The 19,620-nt window shown below is 36.3% G+C and overlaps 1 protein-coding gene across 1 annotated transcript in view; it reads right to left on the reverse strand.

The window, feature by feature from the left end:
• Positions 1-2,137: 2,137 nt before the first annotated feature.
• CFAP61 (cilia and flagella associated protein 61) overlaps positions 2,138-19,620 on the reverse strand; it is a 152,079-nt gene continuing 134,596 nt past the window's right edge. The window contains exons 23-24 of the mRNA XM_070940797.1: positions 13,582-13,672; positions 2,138-2,338 (exon numbers count right to left, since the gene is read on the reverse strand). Coding sequence (XP_070796898.1) covers positions 2,138-2,338; positions 13,582-13,672 — 292 coding nt within the window. The remainder of the gene's footprint in view (positions 2,339-13,581; positions 13,673-19,620) is intronic.

The following is a 19,620-nucleotide window of genomic DNA, read 5'->3' on the forward strand; positions in this document are numbered from 1 at the left end:
TTTGAAAAAACTATTTTGTAATCCATTTTCAATCATCTCCAGGTTTAAGCAGAAAAATACCTTAGGCAAGGAAAACTAATTTTCTTCCTAGCAAATAGTACAGGTTCTCAAATATCTTAATTTAATATCAACCATAATCACACTGAATCAGACTAAATATGTTTACCTGAATTGAATAAATTGTATAGACTTGCATAGAACTTGGAGCACTTAAGCTCATTGCCTTCAATCAGTTTTTCAGAGAGTAACTAAACCGAAGTTCACTTTTCTTGGCGTAGTTTGAATCAATACCCAAAATTATAAGATATCTCTCTTATTAGCAGCCATCCTTTGGAATTAGTACATAATTTTCAAGGGTAGAAGTCAACTTTCTGTGTTTTTTTTCTTTTTCCAGTTCTTTTTTTTTCTTTTCCTTTTCCTTTTTTCTTATTTTTGTTTACATTTTTACATTTTATGTAATAAAATTCTAATGAATTTTTTTTTTAAAAAAAAGTATCGGTAAATAATTTTAATGAAAACAGATTAAGGTGCAAACTCAGAATTCAAATTTTTGTTGAGTTTTGTATAATGTTTTGATGCAACAATTGGGTACTGCATCTGAGTGTTAATTCAAGGAAAGTTATCCATGCTCCTTTAGACCAATTTACTTAGCTCCATAGGCTGAGGTATTCTTTTATTTGTGATTTTATTTTTTTTTAAAATTTAACTATTATTTTAATAGTTTCAACTTGTTTCATTTTTAAATTTATTGTACACTGATTGGTTTGCGATGTCACTGATATGGCAAGTACAGAGAAATTGTTTAAATCAAACAAATAAACTGTACAATTTGTTCAGGGCCGGATTTAGATGAAAAGAGGCCCTAGGCTATTCCACTTATAAGGCCCTTTCACCTATAGTGAAAGTGTAATTTTAATTTTGCTAACAATTTGAATGTAGGCCCCTCTTGATCTTGAGGCCCTAGGCTGAAGCCTAGTTAGCCTATAGGAAAATCCGGCCCTGAATTTGTTAAACAGTATATGCAACCTTTTTTTTACTTCTCTAAAGCTTTTTGTGTACTTTTGTTTTAGTGTTAAAATGAAACAATACACACCTTTTCACATTACATGACATGACCTCAAATAAGAAATAATCCTATTCCTCATAAGTCCCACTGATGTTATGGGATTGCTTTGTGACTGGATATGTATAAGATTATACTTTCTGACTGAATACAGCAGTTAGTGGGAAAATGCCTGCAGATACTTGATAGTCTTTGTTTTATAATCTCCACCTTCCATCTTTGACTATCTCTTCATACTATTACCCCATCTCTTTTAAAAGATTTTAGTTTATTCCAGAATTCTTGATAACTCTTTAGTTCTGCCCCTGACTATACCAATTCATTTTCACCATTTGGTATACATAGAAATCACTTTATTCACTTTATTTTCCTTACTTTGGTGGTTTTTCCCTTCCTATTGGCTGAAACAATCCACTACTTTCTGCAGCTAAACTGCAATTGGTCAGAGTTTCTGAACTGCCCCTTGAAAGAGAGTTAACCCTGCAGCTGCCAGGTCACTAACCAGTACATTAGAAAACTGACCTTCCTCCTATTACAATGTACCTTCTGTCCAGGAAGACAGAGAGATACAAAGTTCGCATTTTGAATGAACAATTAAAAAGCTAAAATGCAATATGCAAATCTCACTAGCCATCTGTCAAGTTCTGCTTGGGAGGGAGTCCCCAGCACTGCCCAGGAGGCTACAGGATTTAAAAGCAGCAAAATTTAGAAGCAGAGTCAGATTGATGAAATGAAATACTTTATTTTACTTCATCATTGCGTTTGTATCGCTTAGATATATCTTATTTATTGATGTTGGCCTCAGATCAGATAAATAGAACTATATTTGATTTTATTATTTTAATATATCTACATGCATGGTTATGTACCATTGTCTAACAGTATAGTTTGGTGGTTTTGTTTTTATTTTTAATTATTTAACATGTACAAATAGCATGGATACTTGAATGGCAAACTCTATCTTATTCATTGGCTAATCATAAAAAGTTAGAGCTTAATTATTTACACTTCATTCCTACACACTTTGCTGAATTGTATATTCATTGCAAAATAATCATATTTAGTCATTTATACCTAAACTATTCCTGGCCAGGCAAACATTGGTAAATGATAATTATTATAATTCAGATAATTGAGAATGCTTTTTTGTACCATGTTATTGCATATACTTTGTTTAAAGGATTGTTTGAGATATGTCTTTGGCCTTTCAAGTAATGAAATTTCACCTTCTACTATTTGACGCACAAGTTCTTGCATTGAAGGCATATCTTCTTCCTACAAGCAAGAAATGAGAAAAGTAAATGTCTGAAGATAATCATTATCTGGATTGAAGTGTTCAGTGCAGCATCACCATCTTCTATCAGTCTAATAACAGTAATGCACAAGGATTTCCAAATAACCCACAGATAAATAAATTTAGCACGCATTAGTAAAATGCTTCACCAAAAAGAGAATTCTAATCTAAAACCAAAGTCAACCTGGGATTTATTGCTTTGTGTCTTTAGCCACAGGCTCCCTCTTAAGCCTCTCTTTCACTTATTCCCAAAGCCCTGACAACAAATTCAGAGAAGCAGCTGCTCACCACATTCCCTGGAACGCAGGCAGACATGCCAGTTGATCCACAAAGTGCTGCCTAGCACATGCCATGTTCATTTCAATAGAATCGCTGTTGACAGAACACTTTTATTACTCACATTTAGGGAAGCCTGACACCAGTGAAAGTGCAGAGTTTATCGCACAAGTATGTGATAAACTGTGAGTGAGAGAGGATAATTTCTCATTAATTTATAATGAGAAAGGAAAATGTACGCATGCTACATTCTTATTACTATTTCATCCATCCCCATTTTTGTTTCTCAATCCTTTATCAATTACATCATCTATTTAAACTCACAAGGTTTACTTTTAAGATATTTTGTAAAGCACCATTAATGAAGGTTGTACTATATTACACCAAAAAACAATATTTTCTGTTTCAAACCATATTAATAGGACAGACTGAAATTATAAATATATGTATACATATAGGATTAATGCCCAGATGTACTTGCTTTCTTCAAAAGAACCATTTGAATTATAACTGAGAAAAAAATTAAAGATGTGTCACTGTATTGAAATTAATTAAATTATATATATATATATGTATACTGTATTTTCCAGCGTATAAGACGACTGGGCGTATAAGATGACCCACGACTTTTCCTGTTAAAATATAGGGTTTGGACTATACTCGCCATATAAGACTATCCCTCTTCCAACGCACACCAAATAAAAATTAAAAAACATCAACTGGCTCACCCACAATGTAAAAGCAGCTGTGCTAGACCCAAAATGGCCTCTGCAACAAGCAGGAACCTCACAGCCACAAAAAGCCCCAAAAAACAACTTTCATACTTTACACACACAAAATTCCACATACAGCTTTGTGAGATTTTGTGTGTTTGTGTAGTTAGAGTGAAACACTACAGAAACACACTAAATCTCAGAAAGCTGCACAAATATTATTTTATTTTTATTTTTATATGAAAACTAAATTTAAAACTTCCTAAATTTTAAATGGCTAGGTCTAAAAAAGAACAACTAAAAAAACCCCAATTAACTATTTTTTTTAAAGCTCCCAAAGGGGAAAAAAACTTACCCAATAGAACAGGGGTCTCCAACCTTGGCAACTTTAAGGCTTGTAGACTTCAACTCCCAGAATTCCTCAGCCAGCTTTGTTTTGCTGGCTGAGGAATTCTGGGAGTTGAAGTCCACAACTCCTGCCTGCTTGATTGCAGGCAGGGAGTGGCTTGCTGATGGAATGGATTCAGGCAAGTGAAGCAAGGCAAGCGTTGCGATTAGCAGCTAATTAATTAGCTAATAATTAGCAACCTTTTTCCTTTTACAGGGCTCTGGCGATCCCAGCTGAGTTGCCTGATTAGCAGGCAACTCAGCTGGGATCGTCAGAGCTTGGATCGATGGCTCTGGCGATCCCAGCTGGGTTGCCTGATTGGCAGGCAACTCAGCTGGGATTGTCAGAGCTTGCAGAGCCACGTAAAAGGAAAAAAGTTTTTTCCTTTTACATGGCTCTGGCATCCCAGGTGAGTTGCCTGATTAGCAGGCAAAGCTGGGATCGTCAGAGCTTGGATCGCCAGAGCCATTTAAGGCTCATCAGAGACTTTCGGGCTGGTCTGCCTGGTTACAGGAGAACGACATCTGGCGTATAAGACGACCCCCGACTTTTGAGAAGATTTTCATGTGTTAAAAAGTTGTCTTATATGCTGGAAAATACGGTATATATATATATATATATATATATATATATATATATATATATATATATATATATATATATATATGCAAGTCTTGGTGTATTCGGGTCTTTTCCTGTGTAAGATTGGAGTATCTTGGCGACATTTCGATGAGGTCCCACTCGTCATCTTCAGGCTGGTGTCTTGGGCTTCGTGCATGTGTGAGCAAAGCGTGAGCGGAGATGCCGTCTCTATAAATACTGGTGGGGAGGTGTGGAGCGCTGGCTTTGTTGTTGTAAGCAGGTTGGTTGGCTGTGTTGTTACATCTTGATTAGTTGATGGAGTTGATGTTTACAGATTAGTCGGCTGTTTCGTAACATCCTGTGTGGGCGAGGTCCTAGCTGTGTGCCCATTAGGCTTTTGTGTTATAACAACCTGGGTAATGGGCCGTGTGGTAGCATCCTGAGTCCTGTGCTGCAACTTCCTGGGTAGTTGGCTGCGTTGTAACATCCTGAGCTTCAGTGTTGTAACATCCAGAGTTCTGTGATGCACTGTCTCGAGCAGATGGCTGCGATTCAACATCCCGGGCCCTAGTTTGGCTTCGAGTCTGAGGTCTTGTCATGTGCTCATGGCTTGTGTTAGTTTGCTTTCTGTGGGGATCGAGGGGGGTGCAGCAGCTGGCGATACCGCCACGGTCTGGCCCTTGGACGGTGGCTGCATTTCGTCTATGGGATGGGTTTGGGTTTGAATCTGGTGAGGATGATTGGTGGTGGCATAATGTGTTATCCTGGGTCTGGTGTCAATGTTTGTGGCTGGGGCTCATTTGTTGACTAGGGATAGTTTCCAGATGTCTGGTAGGAGGGAGGTATTGTCACGTTTATTCATGTTATGGGGGTGTTTCTCTATTTCGATGGTTTCCATGATTATTCTCTTGTTCATGGAATCCATCGAAATAGAGAAATATTGGAACAGCAGCCAATCAGGCTGAATCTCATGATGAAAATGATGATGATAATAATAATTGTATAGTAGTATCCAGACTAAGGAAAACTAAGGAAGCAGGAATGCCACTGGGTTTAATGGGAGGATTAAGAATATAAACAGAAAGGGATTTAATATTAGTAGAAAAATCACACAAGGAGAAAAATTAAACACAATGGGATTTAATATTAGTAGAAAAATTCACACATGGAGAAAAATTGCCGTTCTCAAGTACAAAGAGTAAGGAGAAAATAAAATGAAATACCTAATAACCATACATTAAAAATAGACCATACTGAATAGTATAGAAATTACTCAGAAAATAGCGACATAGAAAATAGTTTCTCAGAAAATAAAACATGTATTTATCAAGGATTAAGAGATCAAATATATATATATTAAATATATGTATATTTATATCCACCTTTTTAAAAGGCACAATGAATAATAACAAAGTAAAACATTAATAAAATAATAGCACAAAAGCAAAGATTGCAATAATATAGTCCATGGTAAAGTGCATTATAATAATGCAGATGAGTTGTAATAAAGGTATTTCACAAAATTGCATTCTGCGAAAATGGATTAAGTTGCTGCATTATATTTTGTTGGAGAAAGCTGCTAATACCAAAGCATCAAGAGTAAAGACAATATTCAGTAAAATCCTCAGTAAGTAAATTAAGGCTACCAAACAAAAGTAAGTAACATAAATTAAGGCCAGATATTCCAGATAACTCTCAAACCATTTTATATTAAAGGTAGCACCTTTTCCAGACAACACAAATGAAGCAACCAATAAAACAATTTAAATATATATATATAGCATTCAAAAAGATTTAAGAATTAATCCTAACAACTTCAATTCAAAAATCTCAGTAAGACCAAGAAACCATACTGGTCTTGTCTGGATGTCTTTTGTTTTTCCTTCTCTGTATTATTTTTGTTTAGGCCTTTAACATTTCATTTTTCAGAGTTTCCGATGCATCCTGAATTGCTTTTCCTTCTAGAATTTCCATCCATGGAACACAGTTAGTCCTTGATTTACAACAGTTTGTTTAGTGACTATTCAATGTTACAACAGCACTGAAAAATGTGACTTATGACCGTTTTTTATAGTGCTGACCTTTGCAGCATCCCCATGATCATATGATCAAAATTCAGATGCTTGGCAAGTGGTTCATATTTATGATCTTTGCTGTGTCTCAGGATCATATAATCAAATTTTGCAACCTTCTTACAAGAAAAGTCCACGGGGAAGCCAAATTCACTTAACAACCAGGTTACTAACCTATGAACTATAATGATTCACTTAACAACTGTGGCAAGAAAAGTCATAAAATGGGGTAAAACTCATTTAACAAATGTCTTACTTAACAACAGACATTTTGGGCTCAATTGTGGTTGTTAAGTCGAGGACTACCTACACTTCCTAATCTCTCTCTTAATTTGTTGAAGTCAGCTCTCCTAAAGTCTAAGAGTCTGAGTTGTTCAATCCCTTAGTGCCTGCATTATAGTGAATTCTAGTATGACATGGTCATTCTCCCCCAAAGTTCCTACAACTTCTTCATCCCTCAATCATTTCATCCCGATTAGTTAGGATTAAGTCCAATATAGCTGACCCTCTAGTTCCCACCTCCACCTTTTGAGTGACAAAGTTGTCAACTAAGCACTTCAGAAACCTGTTTAATCCCCCACTCACTGAAGAGTTTGTTTCCCACGATGTTAGGGTAATTAAAAGTCCCACATTAGTTCAGTGGTATGTTTCCTGTGTACTTTGGATAATTGATTAACAAAAAATTCTTCTTGGTTGGTGATCTGTATTACAATTTAATTTATTTTTCCCTTGATAGTCACCCAAATGCTTTCAAGAAGACTTTCATCCCTAGTATTGTGTATTTCTGTAAAGGTGTAGTAATTCTTTACATACAACACAATTCCTCTCCCTCCCTTTTTGACTTGGTCCTGTTTCTTTCGAACAATTTATATCGTTCTAGTAACATGTTTCAGTCATGGGTGCCATCCCATCAAGTTTCAGTAATAGCAACCGTATCGTATCTGCCTTGATGTACTAAAACTTTAAATTCTCCCTGTTTGATATCCATATTTTGAGCATTAGTATAAAGGCATCAAAGCTCTTTATGGCTGACCTTGCATTTGAATCCTATGTCTCCTGTTTTATACATGAGTTCCTCTTCCTTCTCATCACTTCTCATTTTCTGATTGGTTGACTTGTGGATTATGTTTGGTCTTAAAGATTGATCTCCCTCGCCTTCCGGTTTTAGTTTAGGGTTAGGGTTTTTGATGAACCAAGCCAGTTGTTTTTCAAACACATTCTTCCCGGTCCTTGTGAGGTGCAGCCCATCTCTTCCCCAAAGCCCTTCCTGTATGTAATGTAAACCACGGTCCAAAATCCAAAGCTGAGCCAGCAGTTTCCTTCTAAAATCCTCCATTCCACCATTAGATGAATAATAGGAAGACAGTTTTATAGCATTCATACAAACACTTATTTAAAACATTAAAACAATGAACAGTAGCCACAATTTGCTAAGGATTTTTGGTTTCAAATGATTGTTTGGGTTTCTATGTGAATAACCAAACAATGAAATCTCTTTTCGTAGTTGAATTATATATTTAGACAGTACTGATTAAATTTGAATGTTTTAAAAAATGTTTTGGTCCAATTATACTCTAATAGTTCCTCTTAACTTAAAGCAGTATTCATGACTCACATCTACTCTATTATTTCCAAAAATAAAAATAAAAAGATAGTTATTAACATAATTGTATAGCCATACCCAAATCCTGCAATTGTTCTTCATAAGTTTTTGTCTCCAGGCCTTTAATCATCTTAGTTGCTCTTCTTTGCATTTTTTCCAAAATCTCACCATCTTTTTTGTAATGTGGTGACCAAAACTGGAGTCAGTATTCCAGGTGTGGTCTTACTAAGGATTTATAAAGTGGTACTAATACTTCACATGATTTTGATTTTATGCCTCTGTTTATACATCCAAGGATTGACTTCATTTTTTTGGCAGCTGCTGCACACTGCTGTCTCATATTTAAGTGATCGTCCACTAGGATTCCAAGGTCCCTCTCAGTTACTGTTTCTGAGCCAGGTTTCACCTAGTCTGTAGTTGTACCTTTGTTTTTTCCTACCTAGGTGTAAAACCTTGCTTTTTTTCCCCCTCACCACTAAATTTCATTTTGTTGGATAGGGCCCATTCTTCAAGTCTGTCAAGATCTTTTTGGATCCTGAGCTCATCTTCTGGGATGTTGGCTATTCCTGCCAACTTAGTGTCTTCTGCAAATTTGATGAGTGTCACTTCTATTCCCTCATCTAAATAATTTATGAAGATATTGAAGAATACTGGGCTTAAATTAATTGTTAATTGTAAGTTAATTGTAATAGTTATACAACACTTTTTGGGAATTGGGTACCAACACAATTGATTACATCATTATTTCAACCAATGAGTTTAACTTATTGGACTCATTTTAGGTGATAATGAACAGGCCAGATGGTGGTCACCTTCCGTTGACCCTGGATTTATAGTTTCCTCACATCTGCATATATCTTGACAAATTTCACCATACTGATTCAGAAGGGATGCATTGCAATGAGGATCAAATGAATTAATAGGTTGAATAAAAGTTATGCATTTGTTCCATTCACACCAGATAGAACAAATTTCATTTAAACTATTGTAATGAATGAGGGACCACTAATTTAGCAAAGTTTAAATTTTTGATTTGAAGTCTGTAGAGCCCCCTGCTGGAAGTCAGAGTAAAGAGCTCACATCCTAGGACATAGGCAACCAAGATCTAAATCTTGGTTTAATCTAGAATAAGTAAGCATTTAAAAATAACGTATTAGCTCCCGTCCCCTACTTTGAAAGAACTGAGATCAGAACTTTGTCTTATACTATAAAACTGATAGACAGACAATTGAAGATCAATAGAAAAAAGAACTTATTAATGGAATCTTTAATTTACTTACAGAATTTTTGCCTCAAAATGTACAGGTTATTCCATTATAGGCAAACTACCCATTACAATTTATTAATCTTTATCCCAATTTCTATTGCTGCTTTTGCTAAAAATGATTAGCACAGAAATCTCTCTTCCCTAGTAGTGGGTTCCACTTACCTTCGCTACCAGTTTGGAACTGTGAGCTCAAGTACGTGGCTCTTCTGCGCATGTGCACAACCCCTGCGCATGCGTAGAGCATCCATGATGACATCCGGGTGGGTGGGCAGAGCCTCCCACCGCCACCACTACCAGTTCGCCTGAACTGGGGCGAACTGGTAGAAATCCACCACTGCTCTTCCTCCAAAAAAGTATGACAGAGATGCTGTACTAAGTATATTTTAGATTACATTTGTGTACTTTGAACTAGGACTGCAATACAGATGGATTTATTCAGAGTTATTAGTCATGAAGGCTACCAGGAGCTTTCAGATTCAGAAACTTCACAAATATTTTGAAATTAGAACTTTCATGGAGAGTGGTCCAGATATCAGTTATTTTCATCTGTATCTATAATTTTCTATTGCCTCCTCTTTTTAAAAATCATGATTAATTAAAGAAGGCAAACACTGAATTGCATTTTTTAAAGATTTCTCTTACATCTGGAACACCCATTTTCTAAACCTCACTCTACTATCCCAGTGTTGATGCAAAAGATAGATGCCTTTAGCAAAATAACAGATTACTCTACTATTGGTCCAAATCAGAATTGATTTCAATAAGTTAAGTTACCCATCCATTTAAGGAATATTGATTCTGCATTTTACCATCTCCATTAATTATCTTGGTATATGCATACTAAAGAATATCTCGGTTACTAACACATAATTTTAATTACATTAAATAAATAAAATATATAAAGAGATTTCTTCAGAAATTGATTCACAGAAGTAATTAAACCTTAACATAACCCTTTCTGGGGAAAGGTAAATGCTGTCAGAATGAATATTATTCTCAGATTAATTATATTCTGAAAGGAATTTCAGTTTATATACCTGGAAAACATTTTCAGAAATTATATTTCCTGTTTAGAAAATTTTTATCGGTTTTTCAATTCAGAGAATAATAGAAAACTCAGTTACCAGTTAATGAGGGAGGATTTAGCTTTCCAAATCTGGAGCTATATTATCATGCTTACCTATTGTCAAGTATTAAATATTGGAAGTCAATAATCATTGTTAGTTTTCCAATTGGGACAACTTTGGAACATACACATATAACACCTTTGGTTGGATGGACAGTACTAGCATCTAAATATACTAAAAATCTACTATCTCTGGAAACAATTATTGTTTCCAATTAGAAAACTCTGAATGTGTAATAAATATTTCACCCTTTTTCTCATGCCAATTTGACTTTATGGGAAAACCTAACTTCAAAAATTAGGAAAAAGATGGTAGTTTAGAAAAATTGAATAGAAACTGTGATGTTGTCTTTAGACCAACTGATAGATATTGAAGATGAATTTTGAAGATAGCAGTAGCAATAGCATTTAGACTTATATACCGCTTCTCAGTGCTTTACAGCCCTCTTTAAACGGTTTACAGAGTCAGCATATTGCTCCCTACAATCTGGGTCCTCATTTTTCCAACCTTGTAAGGAGCCAGTGAGACTCAAACTGCCAAAGTGCTGGCAGCCAACAGTCAGCAGAATTAGCCTGCAGTACTGCATTCTAACCACTGTACTACCACAAAATACTCTGTGTTAAGAGACAAATATAATCTATCACATGGGTGCCAAACTCAATCGCATCCTGTGACGTATTGCGATGTATCACAATGTTTTTTGCCTTTGTGGAGCCGGGGTGAGCGTGGCCTGCACGTGACACATCTGGCCCGCAGGCCACCAGTTTCACTCCTGATCTACCAGATATAACCCAATAGCAATATTTACAATTACAACATTTGTTAGCCACTTTGTTTGGACCAGTAGCATTATAGCTTCTGAAACACTTGGGATACTAGAACAACTATTAAATCCTTTAAAACTAGAATACCTATTAGTTTATATATATATATATGTTATCAAAAAATTAATTTGATATGCAGATGTTTAGTAATGAGTGAAATAAAGTATAGATAATATTCTTTTGAACTATATACAGGTAGTCCTCAATTTACAAACACATTTAAGCCCAAAATTTCTGTTGTTAAACAAGATGTTAAATGAATTTTGCCCCATTTTATTACTTTCCTTGCTGTAGTTGTTAAGTGAATTGCTGCAATTGTTAAATTGGTAACATGTTTGTTAAATGAATCTCGCTCCCCAATTGACCTTGCTTGTCAGAAAATTGCAAAAGGTGATCACATGACTCCAGGACACTGTAACTGTCATAAATATGAGTCAGTTGCCAAGCATTCAAATTTTGATCATGTGACCTTGGTGATGCTGCAACAGCCATAAGTGTGAAAAATGGCCATAAGTAACTTTTTTCAGTACCACTGTAACTTTAAATGGTCACTAAATGAACAGTTGTAAGTCTAGGACTATCCATACATAATACATGATATTTGAGACTCAGATGATTGTCCATTTCCTTTTATGACTAAAAGACTGATATTGTAGTTTTGGGAAAATAAATGCATGGTTCCATTTATTCAATAGATTGAAGATCTGATTGCACTTGCCACTTATAAGCATATTGCCTGTAGATGTAGACTTTGTATAAACAAGTACAGATTGCCCTCTCTTAACAACCAGACCCCACAAAAACTACTTATGATACTGTTTTTGAAGTTACAGCTTCTGCACTGCCCCCAGTGGTCATTCGCCTTTACAACTAATTGCAGGAACGTGTAGCATCCCCATCTCTCTCACCCCCATCCCAACTTACTAGGCCTGCTCCCCACTTCCCATCACCCATTGCACACTTATCTTTTGAAGATCACAAAACCTCATATTGGGAAAGGAGGGCAGACCAGTTTTCCCAGGCCATGTGGCTGACTCCTGGAAATGGCCACCATTTTTAGTGTGCCCACAATTACTTGTGGTTACGCTGAAATGGTGGCCACTTCTAGGATGGGCCACTCCATTCTGTTTTCCTAAACCGCTCTATGCAGCACTGTGGAAGCTCTGGAGCTTCAGAGATCTTCAAAAGGTAAGTGCACTATGGGTAATGAGGGTGGGATGGAGGCCCAAACCCTGTGGGGACCAAGTGAGGGTGAAAAAGTCTGAGGGGACCTGGCATGGGAGAGAAAAGGCCTGCAGGGATCCAGGGGAGGGGTAATCAATAATCAAGGAACCACCAAGGAGAAAATGGCATCCCTATCAACACTGGTAGGGCAAGTTACTGTATATAAACAGAGAGCAAACCCCACACTTACAAGCACTGACGATGTTACCTAGTCAGGTAATTAAACATCTGCAAGTAAAATAACTCTACATCTGGTAAAATTCAGTGAATGCAAAAACCATTTTTATTTTATTTTATTTTATTTTATTTCTATAGCTGTACATCTTAACAAGTGACTCTGGGAAGTGTATATCAAATATACTGAGTAGTTGCTGAAAAGCAAGTATAACTATGCATGGACATACAGGTAGAGGCATGTGGGAGAAACTTTCCAAGCAATCATAATAGGCTATGAGACACTACTTTGTGAGTTAATAAGAGGTGTTTCCCTTTTCCTTCTTGCTCCCATGCGTGGAGAAGTACCTCATTTGAATGCTTTACACAGCTCTATTAACAATTACCTTCACAGCTTGGCTATGGGCTTTCTAGGTGCCAGCTATGGAAACAGGACTTTGCATTAATAAACTGTTGAACTGATCCTGTAGGCCTCTTATGTTCTTAAGTAATTACTCTAAGAAAATTAAAGCAATTAATCCATTCAAAAGAATGCAATGCACGTACAGTAACAGAAACATCAGAGCACTGTAATTGATATGAACTGTATATAAAACTTTTCCTAAAGTAATTATTTGTTTGTTTGTTTGCTTGTATACCACCTTTATTATTTTAACAAATAACTCAAAGTGGCAGAAATATCCAAAACCCTCAGTTTTTCCCCCCACAACAACAACCCGGTGAGGTGAATTGGGATGAAACAGAGTGACTAGCCCAAAGTTGCACAGCTGGCTATCATGGCTAGAACTCACAGTCTCCAGCTTTTTAGCATGGTGCCTTAACTACTAGATCAACCTGGCTCTGATAATATTCTGAATCTTTATAGTTTAAGAGTAAAGAAGAAACAACAAACTTCCAGTTTGTTGAAATATGAAAGCAAACAATCAGCAATAATAAATGCTTATATTAAATGCATGTAGGAGGGATTTTTTTACCTGGGCAGATACTAAGATCTGACGTAGTTCCTTCTTCAGATCACTAAAACGATCGTGATAGATGGCCAAGGCCCAAGGTTCCTTAAAGTAGCTGGTTAAAAAAGACAAAATTTAGTTACCCAGTGTGCCTCTCATTAACGGCTAATAAAGTGTTTACCTGCTTTTTTTGCTTTCATAAATTACAGTTCTGGACCCATCATGATAGTTTGTTCATAAAATGCCTGCCATAACAGCATGGTCAATCAATTCTTTTAATGGATGTTCCTGATGTACAGCCAGCTTCAGTAATTACATTTAAAGTGGCTTAATTCAGAGCTGTGGCAAGAGCCAGTGAAGAATCCTGATTTTATCAGAATTTAAAAGCCTGAAGACCTGTGAGGAGCTGTGTCTCCATTATCTGTTCTCATTTGAGAAAAGCAGATGGTAGGATTAACTGAACTTCTGCATAAACAAATTACATTTGTGTAGACAATGACACAAGTGTTGTTTATCATTTAGGTTTCTGGATTAATAAAGCCAGAAAACAGGCCATAATCATGTTGCAATATGTTCCTTGCACTAGTGCATTGCAGCTAAATTAATTTGTCAAACAAGGAAATCCTCAGTTTGTCTACTCTCAAAATTAAAGAAAAACCTATGGAAAACAATAATGTAAAGATAGATATTTATGTAAATGACCCTACATTGTATGATAAGGCAAAGGCTAAAACTGAATACATTTTTAAAATAACAGGTAATTTACAATTTGATTCTTGAGAAGCCCTTTTACAACAGTGAAGTTCCTTTATACACTTAAATAATACAAATTTAAAGTATAGACAACTGAATTACTCTGGATGAAAGAGTTGCCTCTGAAAACCTAACAGCATCGTGGCAAATAAGTCACTTCGATTGTTTTATAGAACTGGCAATTGTTGTTTTAAATAACTTACATAATGAAAAGCAAAAATGCTACGGCTAAAGTTATAAATCCTAGAAGGGACTTGATAATGGAAGCATAACCAGATATGGCCAAAAAAGAAAGCCAATTATTTAACAAGAATCAGCAACTTTAGATTTTCTTCATGGTTCAATAATATGTAATTTATTATCTGTGAGGGTTAGGTTTGCTAGCTTCATCCTGCCATGTAGGCCATTCTTGTACTTAATTAGCTTTAATTAGTTCTAGTTTTCAGACTCATGCTAGGAAAGATTCAATACTGTTGCTTCAAACTGATAGATCCAATATGAGATGCATGAGGAAAATATGGGATTTGGAGACTCAAAAAAGAAATAGTTTTTTTTTCCAATTTTGTGTTTAGTTTGTTTATCTAGGTCCCCTAATTTTTATATATGATGAAATAACCAAATGTTATTTTATTAGTTGCTAGAAAACACATATTTGTTCCGTGTATGGTTGCTGTCATTATAATTGTTGTTATTATTGATACTGTTAGCTTGAGTTTAATTTTAATCTTTTTTCTTTCACTTGTTTCTCAAATCCATTTGATTATCTTCATTAATTTTTTAAATTCTGCATTCAATCTACAATGGTACATTTTTTCCTGTCTTGCTGACCTGTCAAATGTCAATTCTCGATGCAAAACATTTTTGTAGTTTTTCAAATATAGAAACATTTATTAAATCATAGTTTGATCATTAGGTGCACTCTTGTGGATTTGTCCATTCCTTCCTTCCTTCTGATTTCACCTCAGACTTGGTTCAAAAGGTAGAAGAGGGAACTAGAGGGACAGCCATACTGGACTTAATTCTCATGAATAGAGAAGAAGTGATAGAGGGATTTGAAACTGCAGTTGGGTGAGAGTGACTATGTCATACTGGAATTCTACATAATGCAAACATAAGCAATAGAACACTATGATATCAGAGTCTTAGATTTTAAAAAGAGATTTCAGAGAGCACTTGGGAAAGATTCCTTGGATGAAAATCCTAAAGGTGGAAAACAACTCATGAAGCTTGGGAAACTCTGAAAAATATGATCATAAAAACCTAGGGCAGCTCAATACCACTGAAAAAGAAAAACAAGAAATCCAAGAAGAAATCAGCATGGCTGCACAAAGACCTCTCAGATAAACTAAAGGACAAAAAGGACAAGTACAAAAAATGAAAAGAGAGACACATAACTAAGGCAGAATATCAGCAGATAGCCAGAATCTGCAAAGACAAAGTCAGAAAAGCAAAGGCTCAGAATGAACAAAGACTTACAGCAAAAGTCAAAGATAACAAAAACAGTTTCTTTCAACATATAAATAACAAGAAAAAATCAAGGAAACAGTTGGTCCACTAAAGAGAGAAGACAACAAGGAAGTAAAAGGCAGCACAGAGAAAGCAGAGCTGCTTAACTCATTCTTTGCATCGGTCTTCACACAAAAAGAAACTGTAGCCTAACCTACCAAAAACATAACTGTAAAAGATAAACTAGAAATAAAAGTTAAAAAAAAAAAAGGAAAGAGAACATCTGTCTGATCTTGATGGATATAAATCACCGGGATCTGACAGATTACATCCCAAAGTTCTAAAGGAGTTGGCAGATGTCATCTCAGAACCACTGTACCATATCTTTCAAAAATCCTGGAGCATTGAGGAACTACCAGAGGACTGGAAAAGAGCTGATGTAGTTCCCATCTTTAAAAAAAAGGAGGGGGGAAACAGTCTCAGGAAACTACAGACCAATTAGCCTAACATCAATATCTGGGAAGACACTGTAAAGGATAATAAAAAAAAAAAACCAGATCTGTGAACATCTAGAAACGAATAAAGTAATAACTAGAAGTCAACACGTGTTTGTTAAAAACAGATTATGCCAAACCAATCTTATTTTATTCTTTGACACAGTGACTAAATTAGTAGACTAGCGAAATGCTGTGGATATAGTATACTAAGATTTCAGCAAGGCATTTGATAAATCACAACCTACTTCTTGATAAGCTAGAAAAAAGTGGGAGAGATAGTATCACCATCAGATAGATTTTTAACTGGCAGGAATAGCCAACATCCTAAAATGATGATAGGCTCAAGATCCAGATAGATCTTGACAGATTTGAACACTGGGCCCTAACCAGGTGTGGTTCTACTTACTTTTACTACTGGTTCGCAACGGGGCCCATGTGCGCTCTTCTGCGCATGTGCAGAAGAGTTCTGATGATGTCGGGGTCGGTGGACGGAGCCTCCCACTGGTTTTACTACCGGTTCTATAGAACCGGTGCAAACTGGAGGCAACCCACCACTGGCCCTAACTAACAAAATGAAATTCAATGTAGAGAAAAGTAAAATCTTACATTTAGGCAAGAAAAACCAAAAGTACACGTATAGATTGGGTGAAACCAGGCTTAACAGCAGTAACTGTGAGAGGGATCTTGGAGTCTTAGTGGGCAACCAGTTAAATATGAGCCAGCAGTGTGCAGCAGCAGCCAAAAAAGCCAATGCAATCCTAAACTGCATTAACAGAGGGATACAATCAAAATCAAGTGAGGTACTAATACCACTCTATAAAGCCTTAGTAAGACCACACCTAGAATAGTGCATCCAGTTTTTGTCACCACACTATTAAAAAGATGTTGCGACTCTAGAAAGAGTGCAGAGAAGAACAACAAAGATGACTAGCGGACTGGAGCAGGGGTGGGTTCTACTTACCTTTACTACTGGTTTGCAATGGGGCCGCACGCGTGCACTCTTCTGCGCATGTGCAGAAGCTTCTCTGCATGCGCAGAAGCGTTCTGATGATGTCAGGGTCGATGGGCGGATCCTCCCGCCAGTCTTACTACCAGTTCTATAGAACTGGTGCAAACCGGGGGCAACCCACCACTGGACTGGAGGCTAAAATATATGAAGAATGGTTACAGGAACTGGGCATGGCTAGTCTAGTGAAGAGAAGGACCGGGGAGACAAAATAGCAGTGTTCCAATATTTGAGGGGCTGTCACAGAGAAGAGAGGGTCAGCCTATTTTCCAAAGCACCTGAAGACTAGACAAGGAATAATGGATGGAAACTGAACAAGGAGAGATTCGATCTAGAAATTAGGAGAAATTTTCTGACAATGAGAACAAATAACCAATGGAACAGCTTGCCCTCAGAAGTTGTGGGAACTTCATCACTGGAAGCTTTTAAGAAGAGACTGGACTGCCATCTGTCAGAAATGGGGTAGAGTATTCTGCTTCGGCGGGAGGTATGGACTAGATGACCTACAAGGTCCCTTCCAACTCTGTTATTCTGTTATTCTGAGAAAGCTATTTTTATTCTCCCTTCAGTGACATTGGATAATCATCTTGTGCGTAGACATCAGAATTTGTCATTTGACAACCTATTAATGATAGATCATGGTTGGAAGGGTTAACTGTGCTATAGCAGCTGCCTGAATTAATTGTGAAGGTAATAATGGAGCATAACTTTACAATTAACATTTTACAGAAAAGGAGTAAAAAAACCTTAATGTTCCAGAATAAGATACACAGATGACTCACTTGACTGATACTGTGAATGACAGATTAGCCTCCAAAAACCTCATGTATATTTGGAGCCAACTTTCACAATCATCTGGCTCCATCCATGTCATGCAAATTACTTTCTTGGAAATGAATTGATAGATTTAAAGAATATTGTAGCGAGGCCTTACAAAAATGTGGTGGATGAATTAAAAATGACAGCCAATCTGTATTATGTACTTTGGGTATAGAAAGGTGAGGCTAATGATGGAGTGAGTAGGGATTGCTGGGTAATTTCTATCACACAAATACAGCCAATTTGTTAAAAAAATACACTATGCGACAATTTGAAAATAAAAATGACAGTTAAAGGAGGTGACACCAGCCACAAAGAATGAGGACAAGAAAATAATCAAGAAATACAGAGGAAAGCTAAATCTCAAGAGGAGTGGAGGCTGGTGTGAGATATTACAAATGTTATGATAGGTTTTTTAAAAAGAGGATAATTATTACAATTTAGAGAAATTGGTCAATGTTTAGAAACAGGCTGAACTGCTCAGTTCCTATTTTTGATCATCCTTTTCTCAGAAAGTAAATATAATGAGTTGAAGAGACATGAATGCAGTTAAAGTGGATGGAAAGATGGATATAGAGTGCCTAAGGGCATTAATTGAAGTTGCTTCTCCAGATGCTGATGAGCAATTTCTCAGTCTGCTAAAAGAATTTGCTTCTGTATTATTTTAACTTCTAAAATATAGTATAGGTGTTCTTGCTAATTGAGGATAAACATTTTTATTCACAAAAAACTAAATATGAAGGATCCAGGAAATTACCAGGTGTATCCAGTCAATCTATTATCTATATTAAATAAAAAAATAAAAAAATAACAGAGTTGGAAAGGCTAACTGTAGGTCTTCTAGTCCAACCCCCATGAGACCTCATGCCATTTCAGACAAATGGCTGTCCACTCTCTTCTTAAAACCTCCAGTGTTGGAGCACCCACGACTTCTGGAGGCAAGTCGTTCCACTGGTTAATTGTTCTCACTGTCAGGAAATTTCTCTTTAGTTCTAGGTTGCTTTCTTGTCCTGCCTTCAGATGCTTTGTAAAATACGTTGATCATGTGATCTTGATTCTATCCCTCTGTTAATGCAACCCCTAGGACTTCATTGGTTTTTTTGGGCAGCTGCAGCACACTGCTGACTCATATTTAAGTGATTGTCCACTGGGACAGAAAATAAAATTCAGTATGTGAAACAGCTTAAAAAGAATGCACCAATTATTTAGTGACAACATGAATTTGTTAAGAATAAATGATGTCAGATGAATTTTATTAATTTTAATTTTGAATTATATAACAATTATAATGTATATCAAGTCATGCTATGTTACATGGAGTTCTTGGTAGAGATGAGCAAAAATGTCAGGACTCATGACAAAGGTATACACTCCTAGCAGAGTGTAGCAGAATCACTCACAGAATAAAAGTCATTTCAACTGCCAGCTAAACAGAGCAGGCATCTATATTATAAAGTGACTGATGATACAGTGTCAGATAATGGGCTTCTCAGGTCAGATAGTAATCAACATGCTATTGAGAAAATGCTGAGAATCTTTTGA

The sequence above is a fragment of the Pituophis catenifer genome, unplaced genomic scaffold (assembly GCF_029215685.1).
Source record: "Pituophis catenifer annectens isolate HBS135680 unplaced genomic scaffold, rPitCat1.0.hap2 SCAF_3, whole genome shotgun sequence".
Classification (NCBI taxonomy): Eukaryota; Metazoa; Chordata; class Lepidosauria; order Squamata; family Colubridae; genus Pituophis; species Pituophis catenifer.